Raw genomic sequence first — 18090 nt, 5'->3', positions numbered from 1 at the left:
TTAAGAGAAGCTGCTAGTAAAACAGAATGATTTTCAGGAAGGGGAATAGCCAAACTAATGGCTAGTGTACAAGCAGTCGTTTATGTGGGAGTGAGAATTGTGTGCTTGACCCGACTCTATTTCGTGAAGTGGTGGATTATAAGGTTGCAAAACATCAACAGAAAAGAAAACTGGCTGTTGGCGATGGAGGTCGGGTATGAATTTTTTTTTTTTACAAATTTTTGTTCACTAAATTTTGCACTTAGGTGGCAAATTTTGACAATGACTGGTAGTTTAGCTGATTGATTAAAAAGCTCAAATTATTTTAGAGTAAACATTATATATATTTAATGTATTATTATTAATTAGTTTCAAATTATATATATGTTTTATTATTTATATTTCATATGTTATTTTAAACACATTTTTATATTCTATATTCATGATTTCCACATATATACACAAATGATAAGATCTCTAATCATTATTTATTTAGAATTCCGATAATTATTAGACAGTTCAAATTAAATGACATGAAAAGAGAAATCCACAAATTCACTACTATGTAAGTCTAGAAATTACATTAGAAACAAGATAACACCTTTAAAGCATAGTCACCAAATGTTGCTTGAAATTAAAAACTCCCATATGGCGGAAGTCAACCCCCTGATCAACAGTCGAAAGCACCAAAAAAAGGCGACAACGACCTGTGAAGTATACATACAAAATGAATCCATGATTAACAAAACCAAAAGGATTATAGGTATACATGAAGATGAGAATAACATCAACTGTTAGGTCTAGCAGCCTATACTTACATGATATCATACACTTTGTCTTCGGTAGTCTTACTGCCTCTGGTGATAATAAGAAAGAAGCGAAAATATAGTTTGTAGTACAGTAAGCAGGAGCAAGATAAGTGCAGCAAGAAATGATATGGGTGACCAGGGAGTGTTAAAATAATCTTTCTTCAATTTTGCCTTCCATATGTTCCGTTTTCTCTTGCAATGCTCGTTCATTTGACTAGCTATGTCCTTATAGTAAAAGCCTTTGTCGTTGTATGAAATGAAGTCACACAATTTGTTAAACATTTGGGTAACTGCTTCATCGTTTCCTAGCAAATTATCAATAATTCCACTTTTACGGAGTAGCTCCACATCCTTGCTTGTGTTGATGAGACCATCTATGAATACCACATAATCAACAAAGTAAGTTGGCAAATCCCATGGGAAGAATTGTTCGTAGGCCATATAATTTCGAAACAAACGCTCTGTGAAATCGTCGACTTGTAAGGTTGGAATCTTGAGTTCTTTGGTGCCATTGTCAAACGTTATACCAAACATGCACTCTTTCCATTTCTCCTGGTTTTGCATTTCTGGATTAGGGACACTTAATAAATGGATTCCTGCATCTTCCAGCTCTGTTGCGCTAGGCATCGAGTTCCGTGAGCTTTGGAGTTTCTCTTCTTCTTTTTCTACTTCTGCTTGGGTCTCTGAAGGGTGGAAAGTAGTACGTACCAAGCGTAGAAGGCGCTTGATACTAGTATTTTTTGGAACGCAGCATGGCACTTCTTTTACTACTTTTTCTCGGATTTCTGAAGGTTGGAAAGTAGAATGTACCAAGTGTAGAAGATGCCTGGTACTAGTAGTATTTATGGGTAAGGAGAAGGAATTTTTGCCGAAAAATTCAAGAGCAGATGTAGCCAAGACATTAAAATGTCCTCTAGGTCCAGGATTTGGGTTTATCATGCTATACAACTTCAAAAGGACAAAGAAAGGAAGCTGGTTTTCTAGAAATAATAAATCCTGGAGCATCTCATCATAAATATGTCGTCCCAGTTCACTAAAATCATCTAGATAACCCTTCAGGATTAGACGTACAACAAAGCAACCATCGTACACCATCATGTCTACAAAATTTGCATCATCTTCAAGGACACGAGGAAGAGGTCGTTCATAGCATTTGCGAGTTTTTCCTTTCAAGTGTTTCATTGCCTCTCGAAATTGGTTGAGACCAAGGTGGGATTTCTCAACAAACTTCTCAAACTGGCACTTTTTGAAATCTTCCATCCTTGCCAAATATGGGTTACCGTAGTGATAGGGGCCAACTGAAATCACATTTGGTTCGTAGGCTTTTTTATTTACTTCACGTAAACGACGAGGTACTTTGAAAATTTTAAAACTTTCCTGTTAACATCAAACAATTATATTAAGGCCTTAGCTACCTACATTTAATTTACTCAATGAAAAAGCAATAGGACACTTTTTCAAATACCACTTCTATTTTAACTTCAAATACAACTGTTAGTGTTGTAGCCGAGTCGCTATTGTCTGAAGTCATTCTCTGCACAAAAGCATGAGATATTATTTCATAGTGTTTTGATCAAACAATTTCTTTTTCTTTCTTATATATCTATATCTATATATTTAGTATTAGATATTTTATATATCAACTATTTCAAGCTCACACTCGATATGATCAGCTTTTCAGTCCACCTTAACTTTGTGAAGATTAACCTTAATATAATACTTTTTCAAATACCTCTTTTACAGTTGTAGGCAAGTCACTATTGTCTGAAGTCATTCTCTGCACAAAAGCATGAGATATTATTTCTTAGAGTTTTGATCAAACAATTTCTTTTTCTCTTATATATCTATATCTATATCTATATATTTAGTATTAGATATTTTATATATCAACTATTTCAAGTACAAACTAAGTGTTTTAGTCCTCCACCCCAACTTTGCGAGGTTAATCTTAGTATCTATCTACCTATACTAATATAAAAGTTAAATTTGATGTCACAAATTAATTAAGCATTAAAATTATTTAAAATTTATAAATTAATATCATTTTAACAACAATTTTAATTTAAAAACTTTTAATGTTGAGGAATTGCACTCTTTCATTTAAAAACTACACACTCTCACTAGTGTAATACATAGCTCCCCCTTCATTAAGTAAGGCTTTTGCTTCTTTTATTTACGCAATGCACAAAAAAAAAACAAGTGCATAGTAGTGTTTGAGATACCTCTTGGAAGGAGGAAAGCCCATGCTCAAATTCAGCACACCCTTTCTCAATATCAAAATGCGAAGGAGTCATCTCAGGCGAGCTTCTTCCAATCTGTTCCAATTCTCAACTAATTTATATAAAATTTTATAATAACAATTTTAAATAAGTAATTCAATTTTTTTTTAACTTTCAAAGAGAAAATCAAACTAACCCAATTTTCCCAACCAAAATAAAACCAACCATTATAGGTCCAAATAGATTTCAATTATTTGGATTTGTTGTCAAGAAAAGAATAAAAAAACATTTCAAAATATTATATATATATATATATATATATATATTATAAAATTATCTATAATCTCATCCTAATCTTTAAATAAGAGGAAAAACATATTTGTATATACTGGACTACATCTTCCTACATTAAAAATAATATCGATGCAAATTAAGCCAAGAATCAATCAACAAAATATAAAATCTATTTTTAAAAAAGAATTAAGTAGAAATATTTCTTTTATAAAACACAACTCCATACAGATATAAGATTACAACACACTCATTTTGCAGGTGAAAAAAAAGTTATTTAACTAAAATTTAATAGTTATTGAAAACTTAAAAAATATTTTTATATTAATTTTGATACAATATTTACAAATACTCATAATTTTTTAACTCTTAAATAGAAGAATAAAATGCATTTAGACATGCTTAAACCTATATTCTCTTCCACTAATAATAATACTGATGCGAACTAAATTAAAACTCAATTCACAAATTTTATTTTTTAAAAAAAATTAAACTGCTCATATATCTCAATTAATATTTTATTTCTCAATAAACATTAATTTAGATTATTTTAAATTGATATACTGACAAATTTAACCCATAACATTTACTCATTTCACGACTTTAGCTCTTTCTTTTGGATCACTTTTGACCATCTTCCTTCAAAATTTTATACCAAAAAAGCTTTTTTAGGAGACCAAGCGAAAAGAAAATTTTATACCTTTTTACCCTTACCAAAAACAAATGTAAAACTCAGAACAAAAAAGGAGGAAGGAAATAAGGGGGAGTTGATTGCCACAGAACATACTTCACCCAAAAATAATATATATAACTAAAAAATCAACACACTCCTAAAAACACAAGCATGTAAAAATAAGAGAGGGATACCGAGATCCTGAGGTTTTAGTTAAAGAAATTTTTGATGATGTAGATTTTCAATTTTTTTTTTTTAAGAAAAGGATAATCAAGTGAAGGGGAAAACATACTAAACCATCCTATCCTATAGAGAGAAAAAAAATTGAGAGAGATGAACAGTTGGGTTTGTGATGTTTTCTAGAAAAAGATAAGATTGAAGAACGAGATGAAGAAAGATGATAAAATAAAAAAAGGAAAGAAAATGAATGAAAGAGAAAGTTGGGGTCGAGGATGAAGTGAGAGTAAAAAGTAATGAAAATAGTGAATAGATACAAAAATAATAATTATGAAAGTGGTATGAATTAGTTTTAATCAAAATACTATTTCTTAAAAGTTGTAATCAAACAATTTCTTTTTCTTTTTATATATCTATATATTTAGTATTAAATATTTTATATATCAAATATTTCAAGCTCACACATGATATGGTAAACTTTTCAGTCCTCCACCCCAAGTTTGCCGAGGTTAACCTTGGTGTCTATCTATACTAAAATAAAAGATTTAGTTGAACTTATTTATTGAAATTGCTTGAAAATTTATATATTAATATCATTTGAACAACAATTTCAATTTAAAAACTTTTAATCTTAAGAAATTGCACTCATTCATTTAACACTTACACTCTCACTAGTGTAATACATAGCTCTCTCCCTCCTTTTTACTTCATTATTTTTCAACCCACAGCATATTGTTTCTTTTATTAACTAAGCCTTTTGCTTCTTTTATTTACGCAATGCATTAAAAAAACAAATGTATAGCAGTGCTTGAATTACCTCTTGGGAGGAGGAAATTCCATGCTTAACATCACCTTCCTCAATATAAGGCGAAGGGCAATGCAAAGGCAGGCTTGATCTCATCTGTTCCAACTGTCAACCAATTATTTAATATTTATAATAAAAAATTTTAAAAATAATTAAAACTAAACATAAAATTTTAACTTTGAAACAGAAAATCAAACTAACCCAATTTAGACCCAACCATTATAGGTCAAAATGGTTTTCAATTTTTTTGATTTGTTGTCAAGAAAAAAAACCAAAAAACATTTTAAAAACATCATCTTTTTATAAAATTATTTATAATTTCTTCCTAACCCAATAAGAGGAAAAATGTGCTTCAGCATATTGGCACGTTCAAATCTAATTTTTTCTACATTAACAATAATATCGATACAAAATAAACCAAAACTTAATCAACAAAAATATAAAATCTATTTTAAAAAAAGTTAGGTAGAAATAAAATTTTATAAATCATAACTCCATACATATAAGATTTCAACCCACTCATTTCAAAAATAATATGTAGGTTATTTAACTAAAATTTAATGGTTATTGAAAATTTAAAAAATGGAGAAACAGTAGAAAATAAATTTTATATTAATTTTGATATAATATTTGAAATTATCCATAATCTCTCTCAACTCTTAAAAGGAAAATAAAACGGGTTTGAACACACTCAAATCTACATCCTCTTATACTAACAATAATGTTAATGTCAACAAATTAAAACTCAATCAATGATTTTTTTAAAAAATTAAACTGCTTATATAACTCAATTAATAATTTTCCTCTAAATTTCAGCTTAGATTATTTTAAATTACTATAATGACAAATTTAATCCCTAATATTTATCCATTTTATCACTTTAGTCTTTTTCTTTGGACCAATTTCATCATCAATCTTTGAAATTTAATCAACTTACTTTTTGTTGGGAGGATCAAACTTCTTTTTCTTTCTTATACATTTAGTTCAAACTCACGCAACAATGTTTGAAATACCTCTTGGGAGGAGGAATGTCCATGCTCAATTTCAGTAATAGAATGCCAAGGCGTCATCTCAGGCGAAATTGACCACATCTGTTCCATTTCTCAACTAATTTATATCAATATTTATAATCAAAGTAATAAAAGTTAAATATATATAATTTTAACTTTGAAACAGAAAATTGAATTAACCCAATTTACTACCAACCAAAATGAAACCAGGTCCAAATGTTTTCAATTTTTTTCCATTTCTTGTCAAGAAAAAGAATAAAAAAAACTATTTATAATCGGAACGTACTTTAGCATGTTTAAATTCATATCCTTCTACACTATTAGTAATATCAATGTAAATTAAGCTAAAACTTTTAAAAATTAAATAGAAACTTTGTCCTCAAGGATTGGAACCTAAATATAAAATTTTAGAGATCAAAATATAATTTTATTTTATATTAATTTATGAAGTTACTAAACATGAAAAAATAAAATTTTATCATTGATTAACTTATGAGACAAGATTAAAAGTTATGGCTTTGAAGGAATGCGAAAACCACTACGCGTCACCTCTAATGCCAAAGTAATCCAAAAATTTATCTCAAAAAAAGAGAGGGACAGAGATGTTGAAGTTTTAGTTAAATAAGTTTTTTACGAAAAGGATGAGAAAAGCATACTAAATCATCATACCCTTTTGGAGAGGCAAAAGATAGAGAGATGAACTTCTGGGTTTGTGATGTTTTCTAGAATAAAATAAACAAGGCGGGAAATTGAATGTGAGAGAAAGTTGGGGTGAGGATGAAGTGAGAGTAAAAGAGTACATATATATATATATATATAGTTTTACATAATTTTATAATTTTTATATGAGTAATATTTTAAAAACTCAACCCTTTAATTTATTACTATGTTTATTCTTATCATATATGTAAAATTTTGATGGTTAAAAAATCTTCAAAAATTAAAAAAAGTAATTAAGTCTCTATTTTTCTTTTGCACTCATTTAGGTAATTGAATTTTTAAAATACATAAAAAAATTTTAAAACTTTTTAAAGAAAATAATTAAATCCTTATATTTTTTTAACTCAATTACTTTTTTTCCCTTAATATCAGTGAGTGATGGAGAATCAATTCAAGATTGCCACCAATTGTTGTTTCTCAAGAATTTGACTACACTGTTCTTAACATTGATTTTCTCAGCAATTATTGTCTCTTCAAGAACTTGACTACACTGTTCTTAACATTGATTTTCGTATTTGATATACCGAGTTGTTAATTGTAATATTATTACACAAATTTTTGACTATTTTACTAAACTGACTCAAAAAAATTAATATTCATAAAAATGACCCAAGTTCAAAAATAATTATTAAAATGACTTAAAATGAATAGTAGAATAGGATTTTGACCTTTTAATAGTCGGCATCACCTCGTATTTTGGCCCCATGATTACCTGATGATTGTGTCAAGCTTTAAAAAAATTTTTTTTTTGGCCTTCCAATGGCTGGTACCAATATATTTTTTTAAAAAAAATCATATCATACTGGTATAAAAAATACAAGTATTTAAAAAAATTTGGTGCTGGCCTGTCAAAGGCCGGCACCTAGTACGAAAAAAATACAAATTTTTTTAGTGTTGGCCTGTCAATGGCCGGCACCAAGTACGAAAAATACGAGTATTTAAAAAATATCAATTTTTTTAAATACTCATATTTTTTATACCAGTATAATACGAGTTAAAAAAAATATCACGATACTAGCCATTAGAAAGCCAAAATCAAAAAAATCAATTTTTTAAAGCCTGACACAATCATTAGGTAATCATGGGGCCAAAATACGAGATGGTGCCGGCCATTAGAAGGCCAAAACCTCATTCTATTATTCATTTCAAGTCATTTTGATGATTATTTTTGAACCTGAGTTATTTTTGTAAATATCAATTATTTTAGATCAATTTAATAAAATAGCCCAAATTTTCACCCACACATGTCATATTTGATTTAGTACATATTATTATTATTAATTTTAAACCATACAATTTTTATTTATTATACATTATTTTTAATTATATTTTCACATTAAATATATAATTTCTATCATGTATATGAATGTCAATAATGAGTCAATAGAGCAAGAAGCTAACAACTTTAGTTTTGTTGTTATTTGAATTTATATACTAGTCTATGAATGGTTTAATTTAATGGAGCCATTATTGAATGGGTCTACTGTATCATTTTCTTTGTTGGATTTTCCATTCCTCATTCTAGAATTATTTCTTGAGTTCCCATTCAGCCACCCACCCTTTGGATCGTCTATTCAGATCGTCTACTAATGGCACCGGGTTCCAACATAGTCTTTCTTTACTTTCATCTTCTTAAAAATTATAAGCAATTTCTGTTTTGAAAAGGCCCCCAAAAATATTATTTTTCACTGACATATATATTTCTCATATTTTTTCCTAATAATACATCAAATAATCATCAACAGAAGGTTGAATAACACAAACCCAAAGAAAAAAATTAAAAAGTAAAACGACGGAGTGAGCAACTAGAATTTTTTGGGTGAAAATCTCATTATAATCTTTTACATCCAGGGTTCTTTTAAATTTTCTTTTAAAAGAAGAATAAGCTGAGAAGATAAGATTTAAAGGAAAAAACCTAAAAAAAATTTGGTTCAACAGCGGTGGCCAGTGGCATTGAAGAGCTGCTGATATGTCACATAAAAAATAATTCAAAAATTATAAAGATAAAAGAATCAAAATTAAAATAAAAAGTTTATAAAAATTTTAAAAAATTAGCATGGAGTACTTATAGATTGTCATGTAGGTTGTTGTGTTTAAAAATTTAACATTTTACTTAGTATTCTCATTAAAAAGATATCATTTTAACTCTTTTTCAAAAGGTTGATAGTCAAATTCGACTCTTTTTAAAATATTGAGGGCCAAATTTAATTTTAAAAAATAACCAAATTGACAAAAGACATAAACGTTAAGAGCTAAATTTGACATTATGCCATACTATTTTACTCAATCAAACAAAGTAATGCAACATGTTTATTACATTTCATCTAACAAAATTATTATTAAAGTTATTACACCGTGTTCCATAACACTTCTATTTCATTCTTATAGAACACAATTCCTTCACAAACTATTTCATTCCAAGAAACCAAGTATATCGTAAGTGCTTTATTGAATTGACATCACCCATCAATTATGTGTGTATATATATTATAATTTTATAGAAAAACTAGAAAAATACACGATTTGGACCTAAAGATAATTCCCTTTGCCCAGGGACACTTCAAATTGCTAAAGTTGTACCTAGACAAGTACATAGCTCAAGGCTCAGGTTAGGTTAAGACAACCTGGTGTGCTTCTGAATATTTTCAAAAAGTAGCAGCAAATTGAGTGGTGATATATTAAGAAGCTAAAATTAAAGGATTTTGGGGAAGAGAAATAGCCAAACTTATGGCTAGTGTTGAAGCAGAAGTTTATGGGAGTGAGAAGAAACTTATAAGGAGTTTAAAGAAAACAGTCAAATTTATGACCCCACCCTATTTCGTGAAGTGGTGGATTATAAGGTTAGAGAACATCAACAGAGAAGAAAATAAGTTGTTGCCGATGGAGGTCGAAGATGTGGTCCAATTGATGTTGTCATTATTTTAGGTTGGTATCAGCATACGAGGGAAGAGTTTTAGCACTTTCTATTGGAAAAAATTTGGTTCGAAAATAGTTTTTTTGTACAACGGAAAATTAAAATTTTAAAAATCAATCTGGTTTGTGATATTTATAGCAATAAACCCTAGACCGAATTCATAATTGTGTTTTCGGCTAGATGGTTTTTATCATTTCGGCTTTCAACCAAGCGATTTTCTTTGCTATTCTTGTACCACGAACAACTTCGAGTGTGGACTCGAACTATTCAAATCAAAACACAGAACCATAAATAATTTTCTATTTTTTTAAGGTGAAAAAGAAATTTCTCTTATTAAATAAAAACCGATAGAATCGTTATTCCAGAAAAAAATATTTAAGTCCAAAAGAACAAAAGTCTCCCTATTTTGGGGTAGAATGACAATATCTTAAAGTTATGTTTATAGCTCTAACAATGTCATATATTTATAGAGAGAGAATGCAGAATCTTTGTTGAATTTGAAAGGTTTATTTCAAATAGAAAAATAACTTGCTACTTAGAGTAAGAGTAGGGTGGGCGACACACGCTAGTGTTTTTATTAGGGTTGCCGCCCCTTCATATTCCATGAGGGAATTTTCGGTCTCTCTCTCATTGGGACCAATGACGAGTGCTTCTTGAACTTTTTGACCAAGTACCTTATAATCTGATCTAACTCGATTTTGTTTTTTCTATTTTCCAAAATAAACTTCATTATTTATATTTAATTAAATAATTTACTCACCCCAATTTTACTCTCTGTATAATTATTTTTTTACTTTTTTTATATTTTGTCTTTTATCTTTATTTATTTTATTTTATTTATTTTTATGATTAATTTTAAAACTTAAAATATATATTTGAAATATTTTATAATATATATTTTTAAATTTTGAATATATATTTTTAAATTATTTTTCTAAATTTTATATATTATTTTAAATATTTTTAAATTTTAAATATTCTTTTTAAATATTAAATATATTTTTAATAATATAAAATATTTAAATAATTTAAATATATGACCTTTCAAATTTATTACTAGTTTTATAATATTTTAAATATTATTTAATTTGTTTTATAATATTTTAAATTATGATTTTAAATTATTTTAAAGATATTCAAACCATTTTTAAATTCTATTTAAAAGTTAAAATAATATTTTATTTAAAAAATTTGAATTAATTAAAAATAAAAAATATTTGTTAAAAATGAATTTATTTAAAATATATATTAAAAAGTAAAAATTTAAATTAAAATTAAAATATATATTATAACTGATCACATCATATCGGTGATATTACCAGTCATAAAGTTAAATATTAATTAAACAAAAGCCAATGTTATATAAGGGGTTTGGTTCCCCCTTCAGAACAAAGAAAAGAGGAAAAAAGAAAAGGTAAGTTACTTAAAATTTTTATTTTATTTTATATTTTATAGTTATTATAATATAATAATTAATTATATTGTATTTATATTTTTTATATTATACAGATATTAAAATATCTTTTGGAATAAATACGGTTTATACTTAATCGAGGATCAACGAAATAGTAAAATTAATTATGAATTAAATAAAAATCGTTTTAGTTTCTCTTTTTTGTGCTAAGCACTACTTTACTCCACGTATTTTGATTGCATGAAACTGATATCTATTTAGTTATTATTATTCTTTTAAAACTATTTTCTTGCATGAAATTAATCTCTACATGTTAGTTATAGTTTTTAATTTTAGTACACATTTACAAAATTTATATATTAATTTTTAATTTTAGTACACATTCATAAATTTATGTACTTAATATATATTTTTAATAGGTAAAGACAAAAAGATTTTCTTAATATATTTAAAAATGTTAACTATAACCAATTTTAAAATTTTAATATATTTAATATATTTTAAAAAATTAAATACATTAAAAAAATGTTAAGTATAACCAATTTTAAAATTTTAATATATTCAATATATTTTTAAAATATATTTTAAAATGTTAATATATTTATTATAATTTTAATAGGAAAGAGAAAATAAATTTTAATATATTTTAAATTTTAAAAACTTAAAAAAATTAAATATATTAAAATTTTAAATATGCTAAAAGAAAATGTTGAGTATAACAAATTTTAAATTTTGTATAACTGAATATATTTAAATATATTAAAATTTTGAACATATAAAAAATAACTATAACCAATTTTAAAATTTTAATATATTTTTAATAGGTAAAGACAAAAAAAAGTTTTTTAATATATTTAAATTTTAAAAGGAAAAGTCAATTTATTTGGCTCCACCAAAAAGAGAAATTTTATTTTAAAGTCCTTCTATTTTTAGAAATTGCAGATATACCTAGTATTTATAAAAATAAACCAAATTTTTTAATAAAAGTTATCCTATGTAAGATAAATTTTCAAGTTTGAATATGCTAGTATTTATAAAAAATAAGTCTTTTTTATTTTATATTTACCCATACAACCTATAGTTTTTAGGATATTATTATTATTTTATATACTTTTGTAGTTATATAGTTGCCTTTAGTTTTAATGCTTAACTATGATTTGGACATAATAATCACATTTGATTTATACGTGTTATTATTAATATTTTATGACAAATCTTCATTCTATTAGTAATATATTATTACTTGTTTAATTTAACTTAAATAAAAATACTTAGAATGGCTACGTTGGTATAGTATAAGTGTGATGTTTTATTTTCTCAACCTTTCAATTTTAGTCTTCAATATATAATTTTATGTTTAAATTATATAGATAATTGATTTATCATATTTTTATAAAAATTTACCATACAGGATGGTTATCGGGTTTTGAGGTCGCAGTTTCATTTTCTCAAGTACGATCCGGACGAGCGAATCATGCCATACTTACAGTTGGCGGGATTTGGGGACGTCGCATTGATCCAAAGGTTTGACCTGAGGGCAAACTTCATATCTGCCTTGGTTGAGCAGTGGTGTACGAAGACCCACACCTTCATTATGCCATGCGGGGAGTGCACTATCACATTGGAAGACGTCGCTATGCAACTTGGGTTACGAGTTGACGGTGCTTCAGTCACGGGTCGAAGCAAAGTGTTGGAACCTTCAGTACTATGCCACAAATTGCTTGGACGGTCCCCTAATGATGGGAAACAGAATTCACATGCTTGACATTGAAATGGTTGAGAGCAAATTTTAAAGAGTTATCGAGCACTGCCACTGAGTACGAGGTGATGTGTGCTGCTCGAGCCTATATTATGCAGCTGATCAGGGGGTACTTTTTCCAAACAACAATTGTAATAGGGTCCACTTAAAGTACTTGCCTCTATTGGAGGATTTTTCTCGTGCCAGTAGTTACAGCTGAGGATCGGCAATGTTGGCCGCAGTGTACTATGAGCTTTGCCTAGCAACAAAACATGGGGTTAGTAACATGGCTGGTTGTCTGGGTATGCTACAGTCTTGGGCTTTATACAGGATGTAACGACCCATTGTTTAAGAGTATCAGAAAAGTATACTATCGGGTTACCATTTTCGTAAAATAGATTCGTAAATATTTATTATAAATATTTAAGAAGTTAGTAGTGTGGTTAATTAGATTTTGATTAAGTAAATTAGCTTGAATTAAGGCTAATTTAGTGAAAAGACTAGATTGAATATAAGGTAAAAGTTGAATTATAGAATAAAGAAAAGTCAAAGGACTAAATTAGCAATTAAACCATGAGTGCCAAGTGTGTGGTAATAGTGAAATACATGTGGAAAAATAATAAACATATAATGGTAATAATTTTATTTACTTATAACATAAGTAAAAGATATTAATTAATAATATATAATATGTTATTATATTATAATAAAACAAAAAGGGAATAAAAGAAATAAAAATAAGAATAAGAACGGAGAAGTGGAACGAAATTAAGGAGAAAAAGAAATGAGAAAAGAAAAAGGAAAAATTAGGGTTTTGAAGCTTGAAGCTTAATTTGGTAAGTCAATTTAGTCCCTTTTCTTGTAATTTTGATGTTACAAATCAGAGCAGCACAGTTAGAAGATGAAAATCTAATGAAGAAGAGAGAAATGGTAGAAAATGGTATGGTAGAAAATTTTAGCATTGATGAACATGATTGTTTAAGATATCAAAATCGGCTTTGCATTCCAACTTCTTCAGAGTTGAAAGAGTTAATACTCCGAGAAGCACATGACAGTTCTTTTGCATTACATCCCAGAGGAACAAAAATGTACTGTGATTTACGGGAATTATAGGTGGCCAGGTGTGAAAAGGGATATAGTGGAATTCATGGCTAAATGTTTGACATGTCAGCGAATCAAAGCGGAGCATCAGGTTCCAACTGGTTTACTTCAGCCTATTAATATTCCTGAGTGGAAATGAGACTGTATCACAATGGACTTTGTAACTGGGTTACCATTGTCAACAAGTAAGAAAAAAATTGTTTGGGTAATTGTTGATCGGCTTACAAAATTAGCTCATTGTATAGCAGTCAGAACGGATTGATCACTTCAGAAATTGGCAAAAACTTACATACGGGAAATTGTGAAATTGCATGGTATTCCTGTATTAATAATCTGACCGGGATCCACGGTTTACATCGAGATTTTGGAAACAGTTGCATGAGTCTCTTGGTACTCGACTTCATTTTAGTACAGCTTTCCATCCACAGACCGATGGACAGTCAGAACGAGTAATTCAGATTTTAGAAGATATACTCCGAGCTTGTGTCATTGATTTTGAATCAGGTTGGGAACGTTACTTATCGTTAGCTGAATTTGCATATAATAATAGTTTCCAATCAAGTATTCAAATGGCACTATATGAAGCTTTATATGGTAGAAGATGTTAGTCACCAGTATGTTGGACAGAATTAAATCAGAAGAAAATGATTAGACTAGAATTAATTCAAGAAACAGAAGGTACTGTTAAGAAGATTCGAGAAAGATTGAAAGTAGCTTTTGCCAGGCAAAAAACATATGCAGATCTGAAACGTCGGGACATTGAGTACCCAGTTGGAGACAAAGTATTTCTCAAATTCTCTCCTTGGAAGAAGATATTGAGATTTGGTCGGAAAGGTAAATTGAGTCCACGATATATTGGACCGTATGGGATTATAGAAAGAATTGGACCGGTAGCATATCGTTTAGCTTTGCCTCCTGAATTACAAAAGATTCATGATGTCTTCTATGTTTCTATGTTAAGAAGATACAGATCTGATCCTTCTTATGTGATTCCAACTAAAGATATAGAGATTCGACCTGATTTTTCATATGAAGAACCGGTTAAGATATTGACACGTGAGGTAAAAGAATTACGTAATAAACGAGTTCCATTAGTAATAGTGTTATGGAGAAGTCACAAGATTGAAGAAGCAATATGGGAACCGAAAGATGCAATGGGATCACAATACCTCCATCTCTTTTCAAGTAAATTTCGATGACGAAATTTATTAAGGAGGGAGAAATGTAACAACCCATAGTTTAAGAGTATTAGAAAAGTATACTGTCAAGTTACCATTTTCGTAAAATAAATTCGTAAATATTTATTATAAATATTTACGAAGTTAGTAGTGTGGTTAATTAGATTTTGGTTAAGTGAATTAGCTTGAATTAAAGCTAATTTAGTGAAAGGACTAGATTGAATATAAGGTAAAAGTTGAATCGTAGAATAAAGAAAAGTCAAATGACTAAATTAGCAATTAAACCATGAGTGCCAAGTGTGTGGTAATAGTGAAATACATGTGGAAAAATAATAAACATATAATGGTAATAATTTTATTTACTTATAATATAAGTAAAAGATATTAATTAATAATATATAATATGTTATTATATTATAATAAAACAAAAAGGGAATAAAAGAAATAAAAATAAGAATAAGAACGGAGAAGTGGAACGAAATTAAGGAGAAAAAGAAAGGAGAAAAGAAAAAGGGAAAATTAAGGTTTTGAAGCTTGAAGCTTAATTTGGTAAGTCAATTTAGTCCATTTTCTTGTAATTTTGATGTTTTGGAATCCTAGAACAAACCCTTACTTGAATAATGTTGAAGTTTAGAAAGTTAATGAATTTTTAGATGTTGATTAAGTTGAACAATTGGATGAATTATGAGATAAAGTGATAGAAATTCAAGTTAGAAGTGGGAGAATGATTGAATTGTAAAAAGAGATATAAGTTTTGTTATAGTAGGGACTAAATTGAAAATATTGTAGAATTAATGTTTTATGAGGAAGTTAAGTGTTAAAACTTGTTAAAGATGTATTAGAATGAAAATAAGGGATTGGTTTTGAAGAAAAAGAATTAGCTATGGTTTAAGGACCAAATTGGAAATTAGGTAAAAGTTGTATAGAAATTGAAATGTATAATGAAAAATGGTATATTGATGATTTTTGAATTGTTTAATTTTTCGTAGCTAACGTAGCACCGGAAACATCGACAAAGAAAGGAAAAAAGAAAGTGGACGAAGAGTAACTCAAGAATTACGGTTTGTATTTCTATAAACCAAACCTAATAGTTGTTTACTGCATTTATTATTTAGATTGCATAGAAAATAAAGATGAGGTAAGTATTATTGTCTTATTGTACTGATTTGAAATGTGAATGTTTAAATTGAAAAGTAATTGAAAATCCCTATTAATAATGTCGGGCTAGTCGGATATAATTGGCATACCATAGGATTGGAAGTGTTCAGGGACATTCAACCTTGAGTCGATAAGGCACCTCATGTGTCGTACTATTACTGTTACTATTTCGGATTGATTCCGATAAGGTACTCTGTACCGTACTGTTATTGTTTATTCCGACTTTGGCCGATAAAGCACTATGTGCTATACTGGTGTGTGGGTTGGATCCGTGTATCCGTTCAGGTCCGAGTTATGTTAATAGGGGTAAATTATTACACTGAAGACTAAATGATACTGACTGAATTGAATATCTTACTGGTTTTGATTCTAATGATAAATGTTATTATGAAATGAAGACAATTAATTGAATATTCATGATGTGTTTATTTGTTGGATTCTATAGTTTAAGTATAGATACATAAATTAAGTATTGGTTTATAGAAATACCACTGAGTGTATACTCAACGTACAGTTTGTTTCCGTGCATAGGTTAGGTACAGAAGCGACTAACGTCTTAGCATCCAAGCCAACTCCCAAACTTAAGTACTTGGTGATATAACTTATTTTGAGAAATGGCATTTACCTAGGTTGTCAAAGTGATCATTTTGGTATGTTAGTGAAAATGTTGCCATAAAATACTAATGATAATATAGAACATGCATATTTTGAGCATATGTATATATAAGTTTGATTAGCATAATAATATAAAGTTTAATTGATATAAATTGTAGTAACAATGAATGTATATTGGTTGGATGTTTAAATTAGCCAATTGAATATGTTTTGGATTGGTTGAATGTATGGGTTTAGAATTTTCTCGTTATTCAAGTTTGCAGGGTTGGTAAACTTGAACTATAAGTTTCATTTTGAGTCCACACGGCCTGTCACATGGGCGTGTGATCAGACCGTGTGAGACACATGGCATGCACACAGGCATGTTTATAGGCCGTGTGTCCCCTACACCTAAAATGTTGTAAAACAGAATGCTTAGGTATGGCCACATGAGCAGAGACAAGGGAGTGTGCCTCGGCCGTGTGACGCGCACAGCTATAAAACACGGGAATGTGCTCGGCCGTGTGAAAATTACACTAGGTTTGAATTGAAAATAATTCCACATAGGTTAAGCACACGGGCTTGTGACTTGACCGTGTGAAACTAGCTCGTTCATGAGGAATAAGTCAGAGGAGTACAAGGGTAAAGGACACGGGCATGTCCAAGCCGTGTGAGTCACACGGGGTGATGAAACGGGCGTGTTCCCAAATCACAGGGCATGTGGTACTGTTCTTTAAGTGAAAATTTTTAGAATTCTATAAGAAATCATATGAGTCTCCGAATGGGTTTCAAAGTGATTTTAAATCCTAATTTTGGGCTACATTAACCCATATAAGAGACAATATGTTAATTATGAATTGTTTAGAATTAATATTTTTTTATTATTCGTGTATTGAATTGAAATGACTGGTAATACTCCGTAATCCTGTTCCGATGCCGAAAAAGGATTAGGGAGTGTTACACAGGATGCCGTTTCTAGCGGCTGTTAGGCACCAACCATATTTGTGGCCACTTATATATAAGTAAAAACAAAATTATACTTAACATTTAACGACTCATAAGTGTGGATAATATTTTCCTAAGTATAACTGCTAATGTGTTTGTTTCGGTTTCAGATAGGCCACGTTTCCGGGAATTGGTGTGAGTCAAACCTTAATCATTTACCGCCAAATGATAGAGGCGTACGCCGAAGAGAAAGTAATATATATTTATATGGTTTAAGTAACATTGATTTAACTTATCCACTTGCAGTATGTGATGTGACTTGACTCATTATGTTATATTGTGCAATTCTTGTGGATGTCGTATTC

At 28.9% G+C, this 18090-nt stretch overlaps 1 protein-coding gene across 9 annotated transcripts; it reads right to left on the bottom strand.

Annotated features, from left to right (window-relative positions):
• Positions 1 to 448: 448 nt before the first annotated feature.
• LOC108463699 (UPF0481 protein At3g47200-like) lies at positions 449 to 6745 on the bottom strand. 9 transcript variants are annotated; one of them, XM_053023793.1, is made up of 8 exons: positions 6633 to 6745; positions 5967 to 6044; positions 4966 to 5058; positions 3011 to 3103; positions 2521 to 2565; positions 2254 to 2322; positions 798 to 2165; positions 449 to 686 (listed from the first exon to the last, which is right to left on the bottom strand). In XM_053023793.1, exons 2-7 carry the CDS (start codon positions 6042 to 6044, stop codon positions 828 to 830), a joined length of 1716 nt encoding a protein of 571 aa, XP_052879753.1. In that variant the 5' UTR covers positions 6633 to 6745; the 3' UTR covers positions 449 to 686; positions 798 to 827. The 9 variants fall into 9 exon arrangements, with proteins under 9 accessions (XP_052879753.1, XP_052879754.1, XP_052879755.1 ...); XM_053023794.1 differs by lacking the exon at positions 2521 to 2565; XM_053023795.1 differs by lacking the exons at positions 2254 to 2322; positions 2521 to 2565.
• Positions 6746 to 18090: the final 11345 nt, after the last annotated feature.

The sequence above is a fragment of the Gossypium arboreum genome, chromosome 13 (assembly GCF_025698485.1).
Source record: "Gossypium arboreum isolate Shixiya-1 chromosome 13, ASM2569848v2, whole genome shotgun sequence".
NCBI lineage: Eukaryota > Viridiplantae > Streptophyta > Magnoliopsida > Malvales > Malvaceae > Gossypium > Gossypium arboreum.
This window is presented reverse-complemented; position numbering and strand designations above follow the sequence as displayed.